Here is a 20,211-nt window from a genome sequence, read left to right on the forward strand (position 1 = left end):
GACCCTGCTTCAAAATAAAGAATAAAAAATAGAGCTGGGTGTAGCTCGGAGGTAGAATGCCCCCTGGGTTCCATCCATAGAACTCCAAAAGAAAATAAAAAGAAAAAGTCAACAGCCATATGTTTCCCCTCATATGTGGAAGCTAGATAGAAAATAGGAAACGAAAGGGACACCCGAGAAGCGAGCAGAGACCAGGGGAAGAGTGGGAGGGGAGGGGAGGGTGTCGAGGTGGGAAAGGAGTCTGGAGAAGGAAACCGTTCAAATGATGCGATGTCCATAATGAAGGTGTCCTTACCAGTCTCACCAACACGTACAGGGGGAGGAGGAGGAGCGGGTAGGATATGGAGGGAACCCACCAAGTGCTGTGTGCTCGTACAAGTGAATCACTTTGAATCCCACTGTGATGTGTAATTACAATGCACCAATAAAATTTTTGAAACTATAAATTAGCATTATTTATGTTGGGTAATAAAATTATGGATAATTTATTCTTTTTAAATTTATTTTCTAAATCTTTTAAAGCACATACACACACTTTCATGATTACTAAAAATAAGCTCTAAAATGTCTGGCTCTGAAAAGGCCAGGTATTTATGGTATGATATGAGGTAGATACTGGGCAAATAAAAAGGGCTTTGTGATACTAAAGCTGGCAGTTTTTCTGTTGCTTTTTTTTTCCCCCTGGTAGTACTAAGGATTGAACCCAGGGGCATTCTACCTTTGAGCTACACCCACAGCCATATTTTTTATTCTTTATTTTTATTTTTTTTATTTTTATTATTTATTTATTTATTTATTTATTTATGGTACTGGGGGTGGAACCGGAGGTTTTCTACCTCCGGGCTATACTCCCAGACCTATTTTACATTTTATTTGGAAACAAGGTCTCACTAAGTTGCTGAGAGCCTCACTAAGCAACTGAGGCTGGCTTCGAACCTGTGCAATCCTCTTGTCTCAGCCTCCCAAGCGCGGGGATTACAAGCATGCACCACCACGCCTGGCTAATTCTTTATTTTTAAACAAGGTCTCACTAAGTAGCTGAGGCTGACCCCAAACTTGCGATCCCCGTGTCTCACCCTCCCAAGTACTATGCTTACAAGCGTGTATCACAATGGCTGGCTTTTCTATTGCTTTTTTAAAACCATATGAGAACTTTATTTTGGAAGCATAATTTTATGCTCAGTACCAGGAAGGAATCAAACTGATGAAAATAACGGCTTCAACAGTGTCCATGTTAAACTTACGCCCCTGTGTAAAGCATCCCCATTATATAAAATGACATCGTGTTTGTTTCCCTTCAACTTACAGAGCCTGTAATATCCTTCTCAAGGCAGCCTGAGTAAGCCTAAGATTCTATGCAAACTGCAATACTCAAGTATAGTCCCAGCCCGGTGTGGTGGCACAACCTTAACTCCAGTATCTATGAAGCTGAGACAGGAGGATTGCAGGTTCAAGGCCAGCCTCAACAATTTAGCAAGGCCCTCAGCCACTTAGTTAGACCCTGTTTCCAAACCAACAAAAAATAAAAAGGGCTGTGCTATTGCTCGGAGGTAGAATGTCCCCGGGTTCAACCCCTACAACTGCACAAAGCATAGTTGTAGGATTGAGATCGGAACTACCTGCAGTCCATGTGATCAGGGAGTGGGTGTGTGCAATCACAGTCGGGTCCATACAGGGCCAGCTGGCAGGAAGTCCATAGTGATTCCTCCTTGTGGCTTTAGCCAACCCAGTGGACTCGCCCCGCTGTTGTCCTGCATTACCGCCTCTCCTATGTTTACGAGTCTTCCTACTGCTTTGCAATGAGCCCAAATGAGACTTTTGTCTTTGTAGATGCTGCTTTTAGATGCCTGGGCGAGCTGAGGAGATTAGATCTCTCCTGCAATAAGGAGCTGGGTGGAGGTTTCGAAGAGGCGCCAGCTCAGCTGGTTATGCTTAATCATTTGGAAGCCCTGGACCTTCACCAGTGCTCGCTCACCGTGGATGACGTGGCATCGCTGAGTAAGTACGAGCTGCACAGCAAAGGAGACACTTTGGGAGCCTCGGCATGTATTTGGGAACTTGGAAACCTTGAGATGTACACCTCAATCTATCTTGTATGAGCTCTTTGACTGGGATCCTCAAATCATGAAAGTTCTGTGAATGCACCAACACAGTATTTGGCATGTGTTGAGTGCTCAGTGAATGTTAGTGGATCCAAATTCCTCCCACACACATCCGTAAACGATAGGTTTGGCACTAGAAGGAGCAAACTTTGAATTGATGTTACTGGTTAGCAACGCATCTTTTTGTGTCACAAAGTCGATTACAAACAAGGACATAGAGAAATGCTGAATTGCTGAGGCTTTTGAACTGCCAGGCTGAGCCAACCCGGTGACAAATGAAACTATAAGAAAAAGAGCCAGGGGTGGCACACGATGGGTAAACATGACAACCTTAGGAAACTATACTCATTTTCCTACCACAAACATGGGCCTGTAGTTGCAACATAGAACATCAAGGGCAACTTCTCATAGCAAGCAGAGCCTTGAGATTAGGGTTCATCTGTGGCCCAATAAATCCTCAGGTACATCTGACCTCTGGCCGTGGCTCATCATTTGGCCCCCTCCTATTCTGGCTCTGGCTCTGCCGTCTCACACCTAGAATATTGCAAAAACCCAAATGGTTTCTCTCTTCCTCACCACCCTGCATTCCCTCTCTACAGCCCCTTCTGCTTGACGCTGCTCTGGTCCCGCTGTCCCTGCAGACTGGGGTATATCATACCATAAATACCTGGCCTTTTCAGAGCCAGGCATTTTAGAGCTTATTTTTAGTAATCATGAAAGTGTGTGTATGTGCTTTAAAAGATTTAGAAAATAAATGTAAAAAGAATAAATTATCCATAATTTTATTACCCAACATAAATAATGCTAATTTATATTTTCTAATATATATAAATGCTAATTTATATTTATATTTTGCTCTTGATCTCTTCAGTCCACGGGCAACTCCAGGATAGGGATGCTCTCATTCAGCATCTGCACATTGCTCGAGCACAGGCTTCTGCATGTAGTTGGCACCTAGTATATGCATATTGACTATGTGAATGAATTAATGAACAGCAACCAATTGTACTTTTTTTTTTTTTGGTGGTACTGGGGTTCCTGCAAGCCCTTCTACCTCCGGGCTACACTCCCAGACCTATTTTATACTTTTTTATTTTTTGGAAACAGGGTCTCTTAAGCCAGCAGGGCTAGCTCCAAACCAGCGCAATCCTCCTGTCTCTGCCTCCCAAGCGCAGGGATTACAAGTGTGCGCCACCACACCCAGCCCAATTGTACTTTTTAGAACAATTTTTAGTACAAAATAGGTTTTTAAATTTAATGTCTATCTTTTAGACCCATCTGCTAAATTATTTCTTAGACTCTTATCCTTTGATTTGGGAAAAGGAGAAGAGTTCAAGAGTTCAAAGAGTTTGTTTTGGTTTGGGTGGCACTAGGGATTGAACTCAGGGGCATTCTACTTCCGAGGAATAACCGTCAGCCCTTCTTCTGTTTCTGTTTAGAATAGGGTCTTGCTGGGTTGCTGAAAGCCTCTGCATTGCTGAGGCTGTTGAACCTGTGATCCTTCTGCCTCAGCCTCCTATGTACCGAGATTACAGGTGTGTGCCACCATACCCAGCTGAGTTCAAGGTTTTCATGAAGATTTTAAAGAAAAATAGTTGTTGAGCCCTGCATGGAGTATTATGGGGTATCACCATTCCCTTCATTTGTCATAGCCTGTGAGTCAGGCCTAAGGAGACATCATGGGTTATCAGGCCACCAGATTCCCTTGATAAAGCAAAATAACACAAATACCACATCTTGCCTTGTTACTCAGCGGGAGATGAAAGTGCTGGAGGATGTGGATGACCACCCCCAGGACACTGACACCTGAGCCTTCCTTATCTAGGTCAGAACCACTGACACTGGCAAATGGCCTTGGTAGCTAAGGATTCCTTGACTGTCCTGAAGGCAGTGGTGTATGTCTGTCATCCCAGTCCTGAGGAAGCTGGGACAGGAGGATCACAGGTTCAAGGCCAACCTCAGCAATTTAGCAAGACCCACAGCAACTCAATGAAAACCTGTCTCAAAAGAAATAAAAAGGCCAGCGTGGTGGCGCACACTTGTAATCCCTGCGCTTGGAAGGCTGAAACAGGAGGATCGCACGGGTTCGAAGCCAGCCTCGGCTACTTAGTGAGGCTTTCAGCAACTTAGTGAGACCCTGTTTCCAAATAAAATATAAAAAAGGTCTGGGAGTATAGCCCGGAGGTAGAAAGCCTCTGGGTTCCACTCCCAGTACCACACACACACAAACACACACACACACACACACACACACACACACACACACAATAAATAAAAAGAAAGCCAGGCATGGTGGTACATACCTGTCATCCCAGTACATGGGAGGCTGAGACAGGAGGATTACAGGTTTGAGGCCAGCCTCAGCAACATAGTGAGACCCTCAGCAACTTAATGAGAACCTGTTTCTCATTGTGTGTGGCTCAGAGGTAGAATGCCCCCGGGTTCAATCCCAGTACCCCCAAAAATTTAAAAAGAATTTTAAAAAACGGTCCCAAATGACATTATTCTCCTTCTTCCTAATTTTGAAAAGAAGGAATAAAAAGCATTCTGCTTCCTACTTTATGATAAATAATTGAAGATTCATTCTGTCCAGTCATTGCAAATAATCTCAGAGAAATAGAATTATAGATCATTTAGCCAATGACAAAAATAATCCTCTAATTGTGCAAGGCACTGAGGCATGGGTTCCAGGAAAACTCAGATAGTCAAAGTCTGGTAGGGCAGGAAAAATAATACCTATGCAGATAACATGGTGAGTTCAAAATGCTGTGGGGCTGGGGCGTGTCACACATGTTGGGAGCACAGCCACCTGCCTGGTCGACCCCCCGCCCCTTCCTTCCCTCCCACCACTTCCCTTCTTCTGAAAACTCTCAAACTTCTGATGATCTGGGCACCAGAATAAGGTCGTCCCCACACACAGAGCTCACCTTTAGGGAGGACAGAAAACAACACCTGAGCAAGGCGGTATCACACAGTGCCAGGTGCTATGACAAAAACCAAGTAGGAGGAGTGATAGTGACCTGGGAAGGTGTTGCTTGTGGCCCTGGGAGACTCTGAGGGGTGAGCCAGTCCATGGAGATCCCAGGGTACTGTGTGCCCCTATTGGCAAGGGCTGGGGCAATGGCATGGCAGCAGGAGATGTGGCCCTATGGCAGTGAACTAGGGCATTTCTGGCGCAGGGCCCTGCTCCAGGACTGCCACCCGTGCTCTGAGCGCTTGTCCTCAGTGCTCACTGTACTGATTCTGATAAGAGAAAGAAATCAAGCTTGAGTCAGGCCGGCTCCGTGCCATATGCTTCACACAGGCCAAGTCATGCATCTTTCCAGTGGTCCCTCTGAGTCTGTATTTTATGGTTGAGAAAATGAAAGTTCAGAGAGGGTAACTTGTCCAAAATCAAACAGTAGTTCTTAGTAGCAGATGGAGGATTAGAACCTGTTCTCCCTGTCACCACAGCCTCTGCTTTTAATTTCTAGTCTGACCTGTGAACACAAAGGCCCAAGAGGCCCGCTGGGAAAAAGGCTGATTTGGGAGATGTGTAGGGGTTCGGGTCACACGGGGGAGAGGCGGCAGTTGTGACACCCAGATGGGTGAGGTGGCTTTCTGTGACACGGTCCCTAAAACTCATCTCTGTTGATATAGCCCAGGTTATCCCTTTACTGTCCAATCTTCAAGAACTGGATTTATCAGCCAATAAGAAGATGGGCAGCTCTTCTGAAAATCTACTCAGCAGGCTCCGATTCTTACCCTCACTGAAGTCTTTGTTAATCAACAACTCTGCTCTGGAAAGTGAGACTTTCACAGCGCTCGGTGAGAGAATTGCGCAGATCCTCCCAGGCTCTGCCATGACATGTAGGAGGGAGGCGGGCACGCTCTCTTTGCACACAGATTTCTTTTATTTTTATGTGGAACATATTGAAAATGGCGTACATTCAGACTATGCTTGGTGCCCTCTCCCCCCGCCCTACCACTTCCCCTTCCCCTTCCCAGCAATGAGTGTCCAGGGTAACTATGCTATAATCATACTTTTACACATAATCGGATATAGCTCCTCCATTAATCAACCTCAGCCTTCTTCTTATCCTACCCTTCCATTCTAGCTTTGCTGAGGTTTCCCCTCCATTATCTGGAGTCCCTCTGGTATTCCTAGTACTCCCCAGTTTGGACATATTCGAGAAAAGTCCACAACCAGATTTCATTCCAAGGCTCAGGCCATGAGAAAGCCCTGAGGTACTAATTTGTCTTCTCAAGAAATATACCCTCTTAGCAGGGATCTTTTGAAGACCATATGAAGATTTCTGGCATTTTCAGATTTAACATTTAAAATCTAAATGTAGCTGAGTGCAGTGGCCCATACCTGTAATCACAGTGTATTTATATAAAGGGCTAGGGGTGTAGCTCAGAGGTACATTGCCCCTGAGTTCAATCCCCGGTACCAAATTAGATAGATGATAGATAGATAGATACCCAGCCAACTCTAGAGGTTCTCCATCCATGGTAATTTGTACTTCTGCTGAGTTGTCAATGTGAGTGGGGATTGCTGTGAGCTGGTGAGAAAGTGTGAGTCTAGCTCACAATCTAGCATCTGCTTCTCCACGGATCCTGTGCTTGCTCAGGAATGCCGGTAAGCCTGAAGGTCATGGGTATAGCCAGCCTAGATCAAGGGTCTACTGGAAATTTTTGCTGTTGGGGGCGGAGAGCAAGTAGAGGGAGATGTTTTGAGCAAAGGGACTTTGTCATCTTCCCAGTCATGCCACCTCGGCCCCAGGAGCTTTGTACACGAGGTGCTGGAGGTCCCACGCCACCTGCAGGTGCAGTGATTGACTGAGAGGACTCAGGTCTTGGCAGATAGTTGTACAATAAAGGGCTGGAAGTAAGCCAACAAGGGAAAAGGCAGGTGGCAAGTCCAGAGGAGGCCAAGGACAAGCCCACAGGAGTCTTTTCCTGGTCCAGAGGCTCAAGACCCACTGAATCCCTCCAGTGCGCATGAGACATGTTGTTTACCAGTGAAGCTCATCTGAGCCATCTATGGGTTCAGGGTTTTTGTGGATGCTCAGCCATGTAGGCATCTCTGTCTGGCATGTTTCAACATTCCAGACTCACAGAAGGAAAGCAGTTGTTGTGTAGCACAAATCATATTACTAATCAAACTAGCCAGGCACAGCAGACCACCTTATCAGTCAGGGAATGGTGAGGACACTCCCAGATGCCAGCTGAGGGCCAGCCTCTGGTTGGCAGCAGGTCTTTCCAGGTAATGGCTCCAGACTGCTGTGTTACCTCTTTTTGCACATGTTCATGTCACTAGAGTGCTTCCTGGATAATAATGAAAGTAGAGTCTTTCTCTCTGACCCTCTTAAGTGTTATGCCAGCTGATGTTTCTTAAAAATGAGCTATTGCTGGGTATGGTGGTGCACGCTTGTAATCCCAGTTTTTGGGAGGCTGAAACAGGAGGATAGCAGGTTTGCAGCCAGCCTCAGCAACTTGTGAGGCCTTCTGCATTTTAGTGAGACCCTGTTTTAAAATAAAGAATAAAGCCGGGCGTGGTGGCACACACTTGTAATCCCCGTGCTTGGGAGGCGGAGATAGGAGGATCCCGCAGGTTCAAAGCCAGCCACACTGGCTTAAGAGACCCTGTTTCCAAATAAAAAAATATATATAAAATAGATCTGGGAGTGTAGCCCAGAGGTAAAAGGGTTTCCAGGAATCCCAGTAGCACCAAAAAATAAATAAATAAAATAAAATAAAATAAAGAATAAAATAGGGTTTGGGGTATAGCTCAAAGGTAGAATGCCCCTGGGTTCAATACCTAGTAATACAAAAAGAAAAAAAAAAAAGAGCTATAGCCGAGAGTGGTGTTGCACACCTGTAATCCTAGTACTTGGGAAGCTGAGACAGGAGGATCACAGGTTTGGGCCAGCCTCAGCAATTTAGCAAGAACCTAGATAGGGACGGGGGTTAGCTCAGAAGTAGAAATGCCCCTGGCTTTGATCCTCAGCACCACATAAAAATAAGTAAATAAATATGAAGTGATAAAAAAAAAATCCCAGTCAATAGTAAATTCCATTTACTCAAGTTTTGCTTTCCTAAGTCTCCAATGTTTCCTCAACTAAAAGTAGTCAACACAAATGGATGCCATGAATTCCAGGCAGGAAAAAACAGTCTCCACGACTTTCTCACTGCTGGTGATAGCAATGTGCTGCCCTGGCCACCTTCCGTAAATTCAAGGCTGTGGTCTGCACGGCTCTTCCCACTCTCCCTTTCAGCCGAGGCCTCCATTCACCTCCCTGCTCTGGAAATCCTGGACTTGTCTTGGAATAAGTGTGTTGGTGGCAACCTGAGGCTGCTTCTGGACGCCCTGAAGCTGTCAACGCCTCTCCGCGTGCTGAGGCTGAGCAGCTGCTCCTTGCTGACGGAGGACGTGGCTCTCCTCGGTTCGTATTGACTCATTCCAAGCCAGTTCTGGTAGGCAGAGCTCGGTGTACCTGCCCTGCAAGACCACGGGGTTGGGGCGGGGTGAGACCAGGGCAGGGCCCCTGTGTGGGCTCCTTCTCCCTTCTGCTTAGCAGAGATCTGGTTAAAGCAAACAAGGGCAATTCTAAAAGCGAATGACAATGGAGGGTGTTTCAGCAGAGGAGATGGGTTTGGACCAGGGAGGAGGTTCCTGCCAGGCCAATGGCTTCTGTTCCCCTCCTCCCCCACACCAGTCTTCTGCGGTCACACTTCCATCATCTACACTTTCCTTTCACAAATGTCCACCTAATCACATACACTACTACTAAATTTTTTCTCTAAAATGTCTCTTTAAATGCCTTTTTAAAAATAAGAAACTTGCCGGGCGTGTTGGCGCACGCTTGTAATCCCAGCATGTGGGAGGCTGAGACAGGAGGATCCGGGTTCACAGCCAGCCTCAGCTACTTAGTGAGCCTCTTTGCAACTCAGTGAGACCCTGTTTCCAAATAAAGAATAAAAAATCAGGCTGTGGGTGTAACTCGAAGGTAGAATGCCCCTGGGTTCTATCCCCAGTACCAAAAAATAAAAAAATGCCTTTTTAAAAATAAGAAATTTGTTATCACTACAACTGAAATATGGGTATCATTTTTCATGAGTGTGAGACTGTTGCTTGCTGAAGCCTTTTCATAAAAGACCATTCTGTTTTTGCTAGGAAAAGGAAATGAGAGGGGCTGGAGATAGTCTTACGCTTTCTCCATGTTAATTTAAAAAGACAAAAGAAGCTGAGAAGCCAAGACAGGAGGATCCACAGGTTCAAGTTTAGCGCACTGTAACTTAGACCTTATTTCCAAATCAAAAGAAACCAAAAAAGGGCTGGGGGTATAACTCAGAGGTAGAACACTCCTGGGTTCAATCCCAAGAAAAAAAGGAAAAAAGAGAAGTGACTAAGAATACTTTGCATTGTGAGATTCAAATAACACCTTACCCAAATATCCCCTGAAACTACCTGTAGGTCCTCTTCCCATTGGGAAACAATGGATTGGAGGGTACTATCTGTCTCCCTTTAGCCTGTTCTCCATACCCTGTCTCTGTTTTGCCGCTGGCCCCCAGACCTTCTAAGCCTCAGGCAACCTCCCAAACCAAGGGGCCAGCACAGTCAGTCCAGGTAGCTGTATGGGTGTTCTCCATGTGTGTGCAGTCAGTTCTGCTGCGACAAATCATGCAGTGTGCAAAAGTCACACAATAGTAAGCACAGGGCTTACAGTTAGATGCACAGAACACAAAAACTTCATCAGTGACACACAGTTTTAAAGACAGAGTTCTGCTTTCGGGCTGTCTAGCATGTATGTCAGGCATGCTGCTTTTCTTCTCTTCCCTTTCTGTTTCCTACTGATTTTATAATAAAGACTTGTTGAAGCTGGAAAAAAAAGTGCTAGTACAGTTTATCTGTGTTCAATGATTAAATCTGGTGGCTGGTGGCTAAACAGAGACAAGGTATGGAGACAGACAGTTCTCTCCGATCCATTGTTTCCCAATGGGAAGGAGACCTGTAGAGTGATTTCAGGGGATATTTGGGTAAAGTGTTGTTTGAATCTCACAATGCGAAAGAGTGACCTAAATACACCAGTAAATATAACACTTTACTTGAAAGACCTAGAGTTTGCCTGTGAAAGTGGGCTGTTCACACTCCCCTTGGTAGAAGGAGTTACCCACAGTCAAACAGAAAGTGCTAACACAAGATGTAGATGAGTGAGCCTGGTCATTCTCAAGAGGTATGTGTGCTCAAACACTGTGTGTGTGTGTGTGTGTGTGTGTGTGTGTGTGTGTGTGTGTGTGTGTGTGTGTTTTAGAGATTGAACCCAGAGACACTGCACCTCCGAGCTACGTCCTCAGCCCTATCTTATTTTTATTTTAAATGATCTCGCTAGATTGATGAGTCTTACCACTTGCTGAAGCTCTCTTTGAACCTGCGGTCCTCATGTCTCAGCCTCCCAAGTACTAGGATTATAGGCGTGCGCCACCATGCCAGGTCACACACATTTATATTTCAGCATGCAGATGGGCAGTCTTATAAGTTCACCTGGTGTTTCCTGTGTATAATTGCGTACAAGCAAAAAACAAATTTGCATTATGTCCAAATTCTGCACTGACATTTAAACCTAGTTAGAAGAAACTTGCCTTTTCGAAACAAACATTTTAGCAAAAACAATTGTCAGCTGGGCATCGTGGTGCACACTTGTAATCCCAGCATTCGGGAGGCAGAGACCAGAGGATGGTGGTTCTAAGACAGCCTCAGCTATTACTTAGTGAGGCCCTTTGCAACTCAGTGAGACACTGTTTCAAAATAAAGAATAAAAAATAAGGCCTGGCATGGTGGCGCACCCCAGCGCTTGTGAGGCGGAGACAGGAGGATCGCGCAGGTTCGAAGCCAGCCGTGCTGGCTTAAGAGACCCTGTTTCCAAGTAAGAAAAGTATAAAAAATAGGTCTGGGAGTGTAGCCTGGAGGCAGAAAGGTTTCCAGGAACCCCAGTACCACCAAAAAAAAAAAAAAAAGTTGGCTGTATATCTTGAAGGTAGAATGCCCCTGTGCTCCACCCCTGGTACTACAAAATAAATAAATAAATAAACAAAATAAAATTTTAAACAAGATTATAAAATAAGACTGGGGGTATAGCTCCGGGGTAGAATTCCCCTGGGTTCCATCCCCAGTACCAAAAAAAAAATTGTCATTAGGACAAAACACTGAGATTTTAATATTCATTTCCTTAGTGACTAATGACATTGAACATTTCTTTTTACATGCTTATTTCTCAACTATATATCTTCCTTAGTGTAACGTCAGCTCTAAGTCTTTTGCCTAATTATAAAAAAATTGAATTGCTAATTTCTTATTAATAAGCTTCAAGAGCTCTAGATTTTCCAGATATAAATCCTATACCAAGTATGTAATTATCTGAATCTGTCTCATTGGTCTTTTTATTCTCTTAACTGATTTTTTTTTTTTTTTCCGGTACTGGGGATGGAACCCAGGAGTATTCTACCTCTGAGCTACACCCCCAACCCTATTTTTTTTTTATTCTTTATTTTGAAACAGGGTTTCACTGAGTTGCAGAGAGCCTCACTAAGTAGCTGAGGCTGTCCCCTAGCCCAGATCCTCCTGTCTCAGCCTCCCAAATGCTGGGATTACAATCCGCACCTGGCTTTCTTTACTTTTTTTTTTTTTTTTAAGAGCAAAACCTTCTGTTTTGATGAAAATCTATTTATCAACTTGTTAATTTGACAGAGAACTTTCTGTGTTGCATCTTTAAACTTATTGAAAATCCCAGTTCTCAAGGAGTTAGTTTTATATAAGATGTAATGTTTTTCATCTTAAAAGTTTTTGTATAAGTTAATGTTCTTCATATGACTATCCAATTATTTGAATACTCTTAGTTTAAAAGGCTTCTTTATACACTGAATTGCCTTTGTACTTTTCTCAAAAATCGATTAGCCAGCCAATGGTGGTGCACGCTTGTAACCCCAGTACTTGGGAAGCTGAGACAGGAGGAGAGGATCACAGGTTCAAGGACAGCCTTAGCAAGTAGTAAGACTCTCATCAATCTAGTGAGACCCTCTTTCAAAATAAAAACAAAGAGCCGGGCGTGGTGGCGCACGCTTGTAATCCCTGCGCTTGGGAGGCTGAGACAGGAGGATCGCACAGGTTCGAAGCCAGCCTCAGCTACTTAGTGAGGCTCTCGGCAACTGAGATCCTGTTTCCAAATAAAATATAAAATGGGTCTGGGAGTATAGCCCAGAGGTAGAAAGCCTCTGGGTTCCACCCCCAGTACCACAAAAAATAAAAATAAAAATAAAAATAAAATAGGGCTGGGAGTGTAGCTCAGAGGTAAAATGCCCCTGAGTCCAATCTTCAGTACCAAATATCAAAACAAAAATAATTATCCATACACACACACACACACACACAGTACTAGGGATGGAACCCAGGGACATTCTACCTCCGAGCTGCACCCCCAGCCCTATTTTTTATTCTTTATTTTGAAACAAGGTCTAAGTTGCAGAAGGCCTCACATCTGAGGCTAGCTGAGAACTGGGATTCTCTGTCTCAGCCTCCCAAGTACTAGTATTACAAGTGTGTGCCAACATGCCCGGCAATTAACCATATTTTTGAGAGCCTTTATCTTGTCTCTATATTCAGTTCCATTGATCTATGTGTCTATTAATTTGCCATTATCACTGTCTTGATTACTGAAGCTTTATAGTAGGTCTTGAAATTGGGTTCTATGAATATTCTGACTTTGTTCTTTTTCAAAATTATTTTGGATATTCAAGTTCCTTGGCTTTATATAAATTTAGCATCAGATTATCAGCATTTTTAATCCTTCTGGAAATTTTATTTGGATTGCATTGAATCTATAAATCAGTTTAGGAGAAAAGACATTTAACAATACTGACATTTAACATGAACATATCTTTTTAGGTCCTTTTCAATTTATTTCATTGGTGTTTTTTAGTTGACCATACAGATCTTGCACATCATATTTTGTTAAATTTATATATGAGTATTTCATTTTTGGTATGGCATTATAAAGGTACCATTTAAAATTTTTTTTGTGTGTGTGTGGTACTAGGGGTGGAACTCATTGGCTTTTCTACCTCCAGGCTAAACTCCAAGACCTATTTTATACTTTACTTGGAAACAGGGTCTCACTAAGTTGCTGAGAGCCTCACTAAGTAGATGAGGCTGGCTTTGAACCTGTGCGATCCTCCTGTCTCAGCCTCCCAAGTGCAGGGATTACAAGCGTGCGCCACCACGCCCAGCTACCGTTTAATTTTTGAATCCCAAATAATCATTGCTAGTATGTAGAAATAAAATTGATTTTTGAATATTTATACTGCAACATTGTTGAATTCATTTATTCTAGAAAATTTCTGGCAGATTCTATAGAATTTTCTTTTTTTTTTCTTTCTTTTTTTTTTTATTGGTGCACTGTATTCATACATCATAGTAGGATACATACTTTTGTAGACATACATGCACACAATGCCCAGTCAGCCCCCACCCAATCCCCACCCCATTCTCTCCCTATCCCTCCCTCCCATGCTTGGCTTAGTAGTTGACATCTAGTATTATGGCAATTTATCTAAAATTAAAAATGATAATCTCACATAACAGTTTCCTTTGTCTGATACCAAGCTTTTGATGACTTAAAGATAACATTTCAATATTGCTTTCTGCTTTCTTTCTTACCAGAGAATATTTTTCTCTATTTTTTAGGTGAAACTGTCATATATTTATATATTTATTTTTCAGAAAAAAATCTATCCTAATATGGAATATGGAGTCTAGGTACCCAAAACGATCTTGAAAAAGAACAAAGCTAGAAGATATATATTTTCTGATTTCAAACCATATAAAGCTACAATAATTGAAACAGTGTAGTTCTATTCTAAAGGCAGATATATAAACCATTGGAGTTAAATAAAAGCCTAGAGCTAAATTCTTCCCTATATTGTCAAGTTATTTTTGACAAGGTTTCCACGAACATTTGGTGGTGGAAATGATAATCTTTTAACTAAATATTGTTAAAAAATAATAATTACATGGAAAAGAATAAAATTGGACCCTTACCTAATCCCATATACAAATATTAACTCAAAATAGATAATAGACCTAAATATAAATCTTAAGACTATAAACTTTTAGGAGAAAATCTGGGTCATAAAACCTCACAACATTGAAATTGGCAGTGATTTCTTGGATATGATTTCAATGGCACAGGCAACAGAGGAGTATACAGACTCCCTAAAAAAAAAAAAAATTGTATATCCAACGACAATGTAAACAGAGTTAACAGTTACTAATAGAATGGGATAAAATATTTCCAAATGCTATATCTGAAGGTATATTAATATTCCAACTATAAATCCTAAAAATTAACAACAATAAAGGCAAACAATACCATTTAGAGATAGGTAAAAGACTAACATAAATAATGAATCTCCACAGATAACCAATCTTAGTTGTCTGTTGGATGGAAAATCTTGTTTCTCTGGTTCTGGTGTGTGTTACCTATTTCTTCTTTGTAGTTAATCTCTTTGAGTATTTTCTCTAGTGCTGGTTTTGAAAACATAAATTCCTTCAGTTTCTGTTTGTCATGGAAGCTTCTTATTTTTCCATCTAATTTGATAGAAAGTTTTGCTGGGTAGGAAATTTTTGGCTGGAAGTTGTTTTCTTTCAGAGTTTGGAATATGTTACTCCAAGCCCTTCTGGCTCTCATGACTTGGTTTGGGAAGTCTGGAGTAATTCTAATTGGTTTGCCTCTGAATGTCACTTGGCCCTTTGTTTTTGTTGCCTTTAAGATTCTCTGCTTGGCTTCCACATTGGTCATTTTGACAATTATGTGGCGTGGGGATCCTCTTCTCCGATCCTGTCTAAAGGGAGTTCTATAAGTTTCCTGGACCTTTGTATCAACCTCTTGCTCTATGTTTGGAAAATTTTCTGCTATTACTTCCTTGAAGAGATTGTTAATCCCTTTGGTTTCACTTTCTTTTCCCTCCTCTATTCCAATTATTCTAAGGTTAGCTCTCTTAAAATGGGCCCATATTTCTTCAATATCAGATTCCTGTTGTCGGATATTTTTTTCTAGATTAGAAAGTATGAGTTCATTTTTGGAATTATCATCTTCTAAGAGCGAGATTCTGTTCTCCATGTGGTCGAATCGGTTGTTTGTGCTTTGAATTGAGGCCTTTACTTCATTAATTGCATCCTTTATCTCTTTTTGGCTCTCTCTGAGTTCTTTTTGAAGCACCTCTATTATTTCTACAGTTATTTTCCTGATTTGATCTTCTAGAAATCTCTGATTTTCTGTTTTATCGGATTCTGATGTTGTGGGGTTGTGGGCATTAATTGCTCCAGTATTATTCCTCTTTCCCATGATTTCGGAAGTTTGTGCCTTCTCTGGGTTCTTCCCTTGGGTCACTATGACTTCCCTTAAGGTGTTCTGGATCTCGAGTCAGTAGTATCTCAGACCCCACTACTCCTTTACTGGGTTTTATCACAGAGTCTCCGACCCAGAGCGTTGATAGAGGCTGATTTAGACTGTGGGGGGTGCCAGGTTGCACGTTCTCCTATGGTGTGATATCTCTGCCACCGCCCCTCCCCCACTGGGTCAAGTCCCAGGGAGTACAGTACTGGGATTTCTCCTCTGTGGCCCGCAATTTGACTCACTGTTCTTGAGTACGCAGATGTAGCTGTACTGGCCTCGCTGAGTTCGCTGCTGCTGCCGCCGGTGGCAATATGGCACCGCTAAGCCCTCGGCTATGGGGCTGGCGTTTTTCTTCTTGATTTTGATTTCTACTCTGAATCCCTGCAGCGTGTGCTGAGCTCGGCCACTGGGAGCTTTAGATGCTCTCTGCACGGAGAAATCCCACCTGGCTGTTCCGCAGTGGCTCACCTCGGCTTGCTGTAGCCATCCCGTGAACTCGCCGCTGCTGCCGGCAGTATGGCACTGCTGCCGCGTCTGCCGTGTCCTCGGGCCCAAGGCCGGTTATCTCCTCTGTGGCTCTGTTCTCAGTCCGCTTTCTCTCTGGAGCCTGGTGATTTTTTGTTTCACTGGTGATGGTGTTTTCTGGCTATGAAAGGCGCTGATTTTGTGGTAATGGAGATTTGTTGTTAGCGGGGCTCTTAAGCCCCGCTTTTCTCGGTCGCCATCTTCTCTATAGAATTTTCTAAGAAGACAATAATGTCATCTAAAAGGAGAGAGTTTTCTTTTTCTTTATACTTTGTATACCTTCTCATATTTTTTCTTGGTTATTTAGCTGGCTAGGATTTTCAGTAGATGTTGAATGAGTTGCAAGCAGACATCTTTGCCCTGCTCCAACTCTTAGAAGAAAGCATTCATTCTTTCACCACTAAATATAATGTTAGTTGTAGATTTCTTTGTAGCTACCTTTTGTCAGGCAAGACAAAACTGTATAATTTGCCAAGGGTTTTAATAATGGACTAAACATTAGCAGATGCTTTTTCTACACCGATTGAGATGAGCAGTACTGCATTTGTTTGTACTGTTTTTGTTTTTTTGTTTTTTTGCTTTTTTTCTTTTTCAATACTGGTTATTCATCCCAGGTTGTAGTATTACACTCAGCCGTAGTACCTAAAAAATAAATTAAGTTAAAATTTGATGTCAGCCAAAAAAAACTCACTAGGTCTCAGTAGGCCACAAAGAGTCTCACTAAGTTGCTGAGGGTGGCCTCAAACCTGTACCCCCAGCCCTATTTTTTATTCTTTATTGTGAAACAGGGTCTCTCTGAGTTGCAAAGGGCCTCATTAAGTAGCTGAGGCTGTCCACAAACCGTGATCCTCCTGTCCCAGCCTCCCAAATGCTGGAATTACAAGCGTGCGCCACCACGCTCAGCTGACATCAAATTTTACTAATCATACCTTCAGTCATTGGTTTTTTTTTAATATTTACTCCCAGCTCCTGTTCCTGCCCCTACCCCGTAAAATTTATGCATTTCCATTTTTTCAGTAGCTTCTGTTAATTTCTTTCACAAATAATAGCATTGTTATTTTCACACAGTGATCTCCAGAAAAAGTTTTTACATGGCCTACAATTCCACTACCCAGGTCTTTAAAGATAGAATGAATCTAAAACACTAAAATATAATGCTGTAAACAGGGGACTTCCATGGTGGGAAATCAAAACAGGACAGAAAAGTGAAAATGTCTGAGATTTGCTTTAAAATACTAAAAAATAAAAATAGAACAGTGGGAAGAGGCCTGGCTGAGGCAAGATAGAGAAGACTGATGAAGCTGAACAGTGGAGCCTTGGCAGTCATACTTTCTCTACTGTCTGCTCTCTGTGTGTTTAAACATCACCATATTACTGAAAGGCTCCATTTAGAAAAAAAAATCATAAGCCCCTAGCAGCCAGCTAATAGTTAAAAAGAAAAGTATATTTTACTGCAGCTTACAGCTTAGGAATGTAAAATATGCGATAAGCCCACCCCATCTTATCTATACTGTCTGGGTCAGAGTGCCTTGACCCGGGAGCTTACTGACTACACCTGGTATTTTATCTAACACTTGACTACAGAATGTACTTTTCAAATGATTCTGTAATTTTCTGTAAACGCATGCAATCTAGCCCAAACCCCCCCTAACTAGTGGTCTTTTCCCTATAAATACCCTCAGTTTCAGTGGCTTGGGGCTGAACTCCTATACGAGTCGGCCCCAGTGCACTGGCTCCTTAATAAACCTTTTTTGCTCATTGCATCAAGGACGTAGTCTCTCGTGGTACTTGACGTTGCTTATCCCGAGGTTGATTGAGGGTCTCCCCTCGGCGGGGGTCTTACATTACAACACTACGAGTCGTGTTATGTAGGTAGCGGGGCCGCGGGTGCATGCCACAGTGCCCAGTTATAAGCTCCTTTAAAGAGAAAAGCCATGTTGTCCTTCATGCTTGGTCAGATCTTGAGAAAACTATGAGTACTGCTGCAAGACACAGACAGAGAGGAATAAGGACACACACTGAAACCGACACCCAGAGACAGACAGCAGGAAGACGGAGAATCACTCACGCGTGTGCATCTACATGTACTACAACATAGGCGCACAGAGGAAATTGTGTTACTAGTTTCAGATGCCCAAATAAGCTACTAGCTAAAACCAAACCGTTATTAACTACGAATCTTGTCATTACTAATCCTAGAGGCACAGGGTTATTGGACATGGGAAAGAGCCACGGCAGCAAGTGTTCTTGTGTTTTAACATTCGGAGTGACTTTGTTTTCCAGCATCAGTCATACAGATGGGACATCTGGCCAGACTGCAGAAGCTTGACCTGAGCTATAACGACAGTGTGTGTGATGCGGGATGGGCTGTCTTTTGCCAAAACATGTGCTGCCTCCAAGAGTTGACTGAGCTGGATATCAGTCTTCGACCGGCGCATTTTCGGGATTGTGGACAATGGTTTAGACACTTGTTATACTCTGTGACCAAACTTCCCACAATTGCTGAAATAGAAATGCAAAGATGGACTCTCCCTGCTTCACAGGAAGAAGAATTAAAATCCTTTGAGCAAGATCACAAAAGAAGCGTTCACTTTGACTACAGTGGGCTTCAGTAAATTGACTTCCCAGGTCTTCCTAAAGCGACAGTTCTCTGAAGCAGGAAAGGTACACGAATGAATTCCAGGGTCGTCGGCTGGGCACCAGTGTGTGGTTGTTGAACGGGACTTATGTTACAAGAGCTTATCAATATACATTGGCAATAATTGAGTTTGAGCATGTCTGTATACTCAATCATACAAAACAGGGATGACATTTTTCAACAGACATTCTATTGTTTGGGATATATAATTAGCTTCCTATTTTGAAAGCCTCCCCAAAATGTTTAGATTCTGATAGTGTATCTGCTTTCTTCTTGCTGTGAAATTTTCTGCCTCTTGTTTTCCTATATGTTACATGCTATAAGTGTGAGGGTGTTGTGTATGAGAGTACATGCATGCGTGCACACCTATGGTTTTAATGCAAAAGGCACTAACTATACAAAAGTTGTATGCTGTCTTCATGCCTGTGTGTATGGGGGGTACTGGAGATTGAACTCAGGGTAGTTCTATTGCTAAGCTATACCTCTAGCCCTATTTTATCTTTTATTTTGAAACACCATCTTGCTAAGTTGAGGAGGCTGGCCATGAACCTGCGATCCTTCTGCCTCAGCCTCCTAAGTACTAGAATTACAGATGTGCACCATCACCTCAGCTCATGAATTAGTTCTTGAACAAACTGTGGGACTATACAATATACTCATAAACAGAGGAGAATGATACATGAAACATCTTGGATGGACTACAAGTGAATTATCCTGAAAAAAAGCCAATCCTAATTACATACTGTATGATTCCAATTATATGGCATTCTTTTTTTTCTTTTTTTCTTTTTTTAGGAATTGGTGACAGAATCAAGGGTCATTTTACCTCCAGGCTACACTCCTAGCCCTATTTTTATTCTTTATTTTATTTTATTTTTGTGGTACTGGGGGTGGAGCCCAGGGGCTTTTCTACCTCCGGGCTATACTCCCAGACCTATTTTATATTTTATTTGGAACCAGGGTCTCACTAAGTTGCTGAGAGCCTCACTAAGTAGCTGAGGCCGGCTTCGAACTTGTGCGATCCTCCTGTCTCAGCCTCCCAAGCGCTGGGATTACACACATGCACCACCACACCCAGTTTATTCTTTATTTTGAATCAGGGTTTCACTGAGTTGCAAAGGGCCTCACTAAGTAGCTGAGGCTGTCCACGAACCTCAATCTCAGCCTCCCAAATGCTGGGATTACAAGCATGTACCACCATGCCCGACTACCCCAGTTCTATTTTATATTTTATTTTGAAACAGGCTCTCACACTGAGTTGTTGAGGGCCTCACTATATTGCTGAGGCTAGCCTCTCACCTGTGATCCTCTGTCTCAGCCTCCCAAGTACTGGGATTGTAGGTGTGTGCCACCACACCCAGCTTATATGATGTTCTTGAAATAACAGAACTTGAGAGATAGAGAACAGGGTATGGACTGGGGTGGGTATTGGTAGACACGCCAACAAAGGAGTAGCACAAGGTTTGTGAAGTGCAATTCTATAGCTTGATTGTGGACACACACACACACACAC

The 20,211-nt window shown here is 42.8% G+C and overlaps 1 protein-coding gene across 1 annotated transcript in view; it reads left to right on the plus strand.

Moving 5' to 3' along the window:
- The window catches only part of LRRC31 (leucine rich repeat containing 31), a gene marked incomplete at its 3' end in the record, with an annotated part of 29,772 nt that extends 11,097 nt beyond the window's left edge, over positions 1 to 18,675 (plus strand). Inside the window, exons 5-8 of the mRNA XM_080695634.1 lie at positions 1,831 to 1,998; positions 5,742 to 5,909; positions 8,363 to 8,530; positions 18,344 to 18,675. Coding sequence (XP_080551760.1) covers positions 1,831 to 1,998; positions 5,742 to 5,909; positions 8,363 to 8,530; positions 18,344 to 18,675 — 836 coding nt within the window. The remainder of the gene's footprint in view (positions 1 to 1,830; positions 1,999 to 5,741; positions 5,910 to 8,362; positions 8,531 to 18,343) is intronic.
- Positions 18,676 to 20,211: the final 1,536 nt, after the last annotated feature.

The sequence above is a fragment of the Muscardinus avellanarius genome, assembly GCF_963383645.1.
Source record: "Muscardinus avellanarius genome assembly, chromosome: 5".
Taxonomy (NCBI): Eukaryota; Metazoa; Chordata; class Mammalia; order Rodentia; family Gliridae; genus Muscardinus; species Muscardinus avellanarius.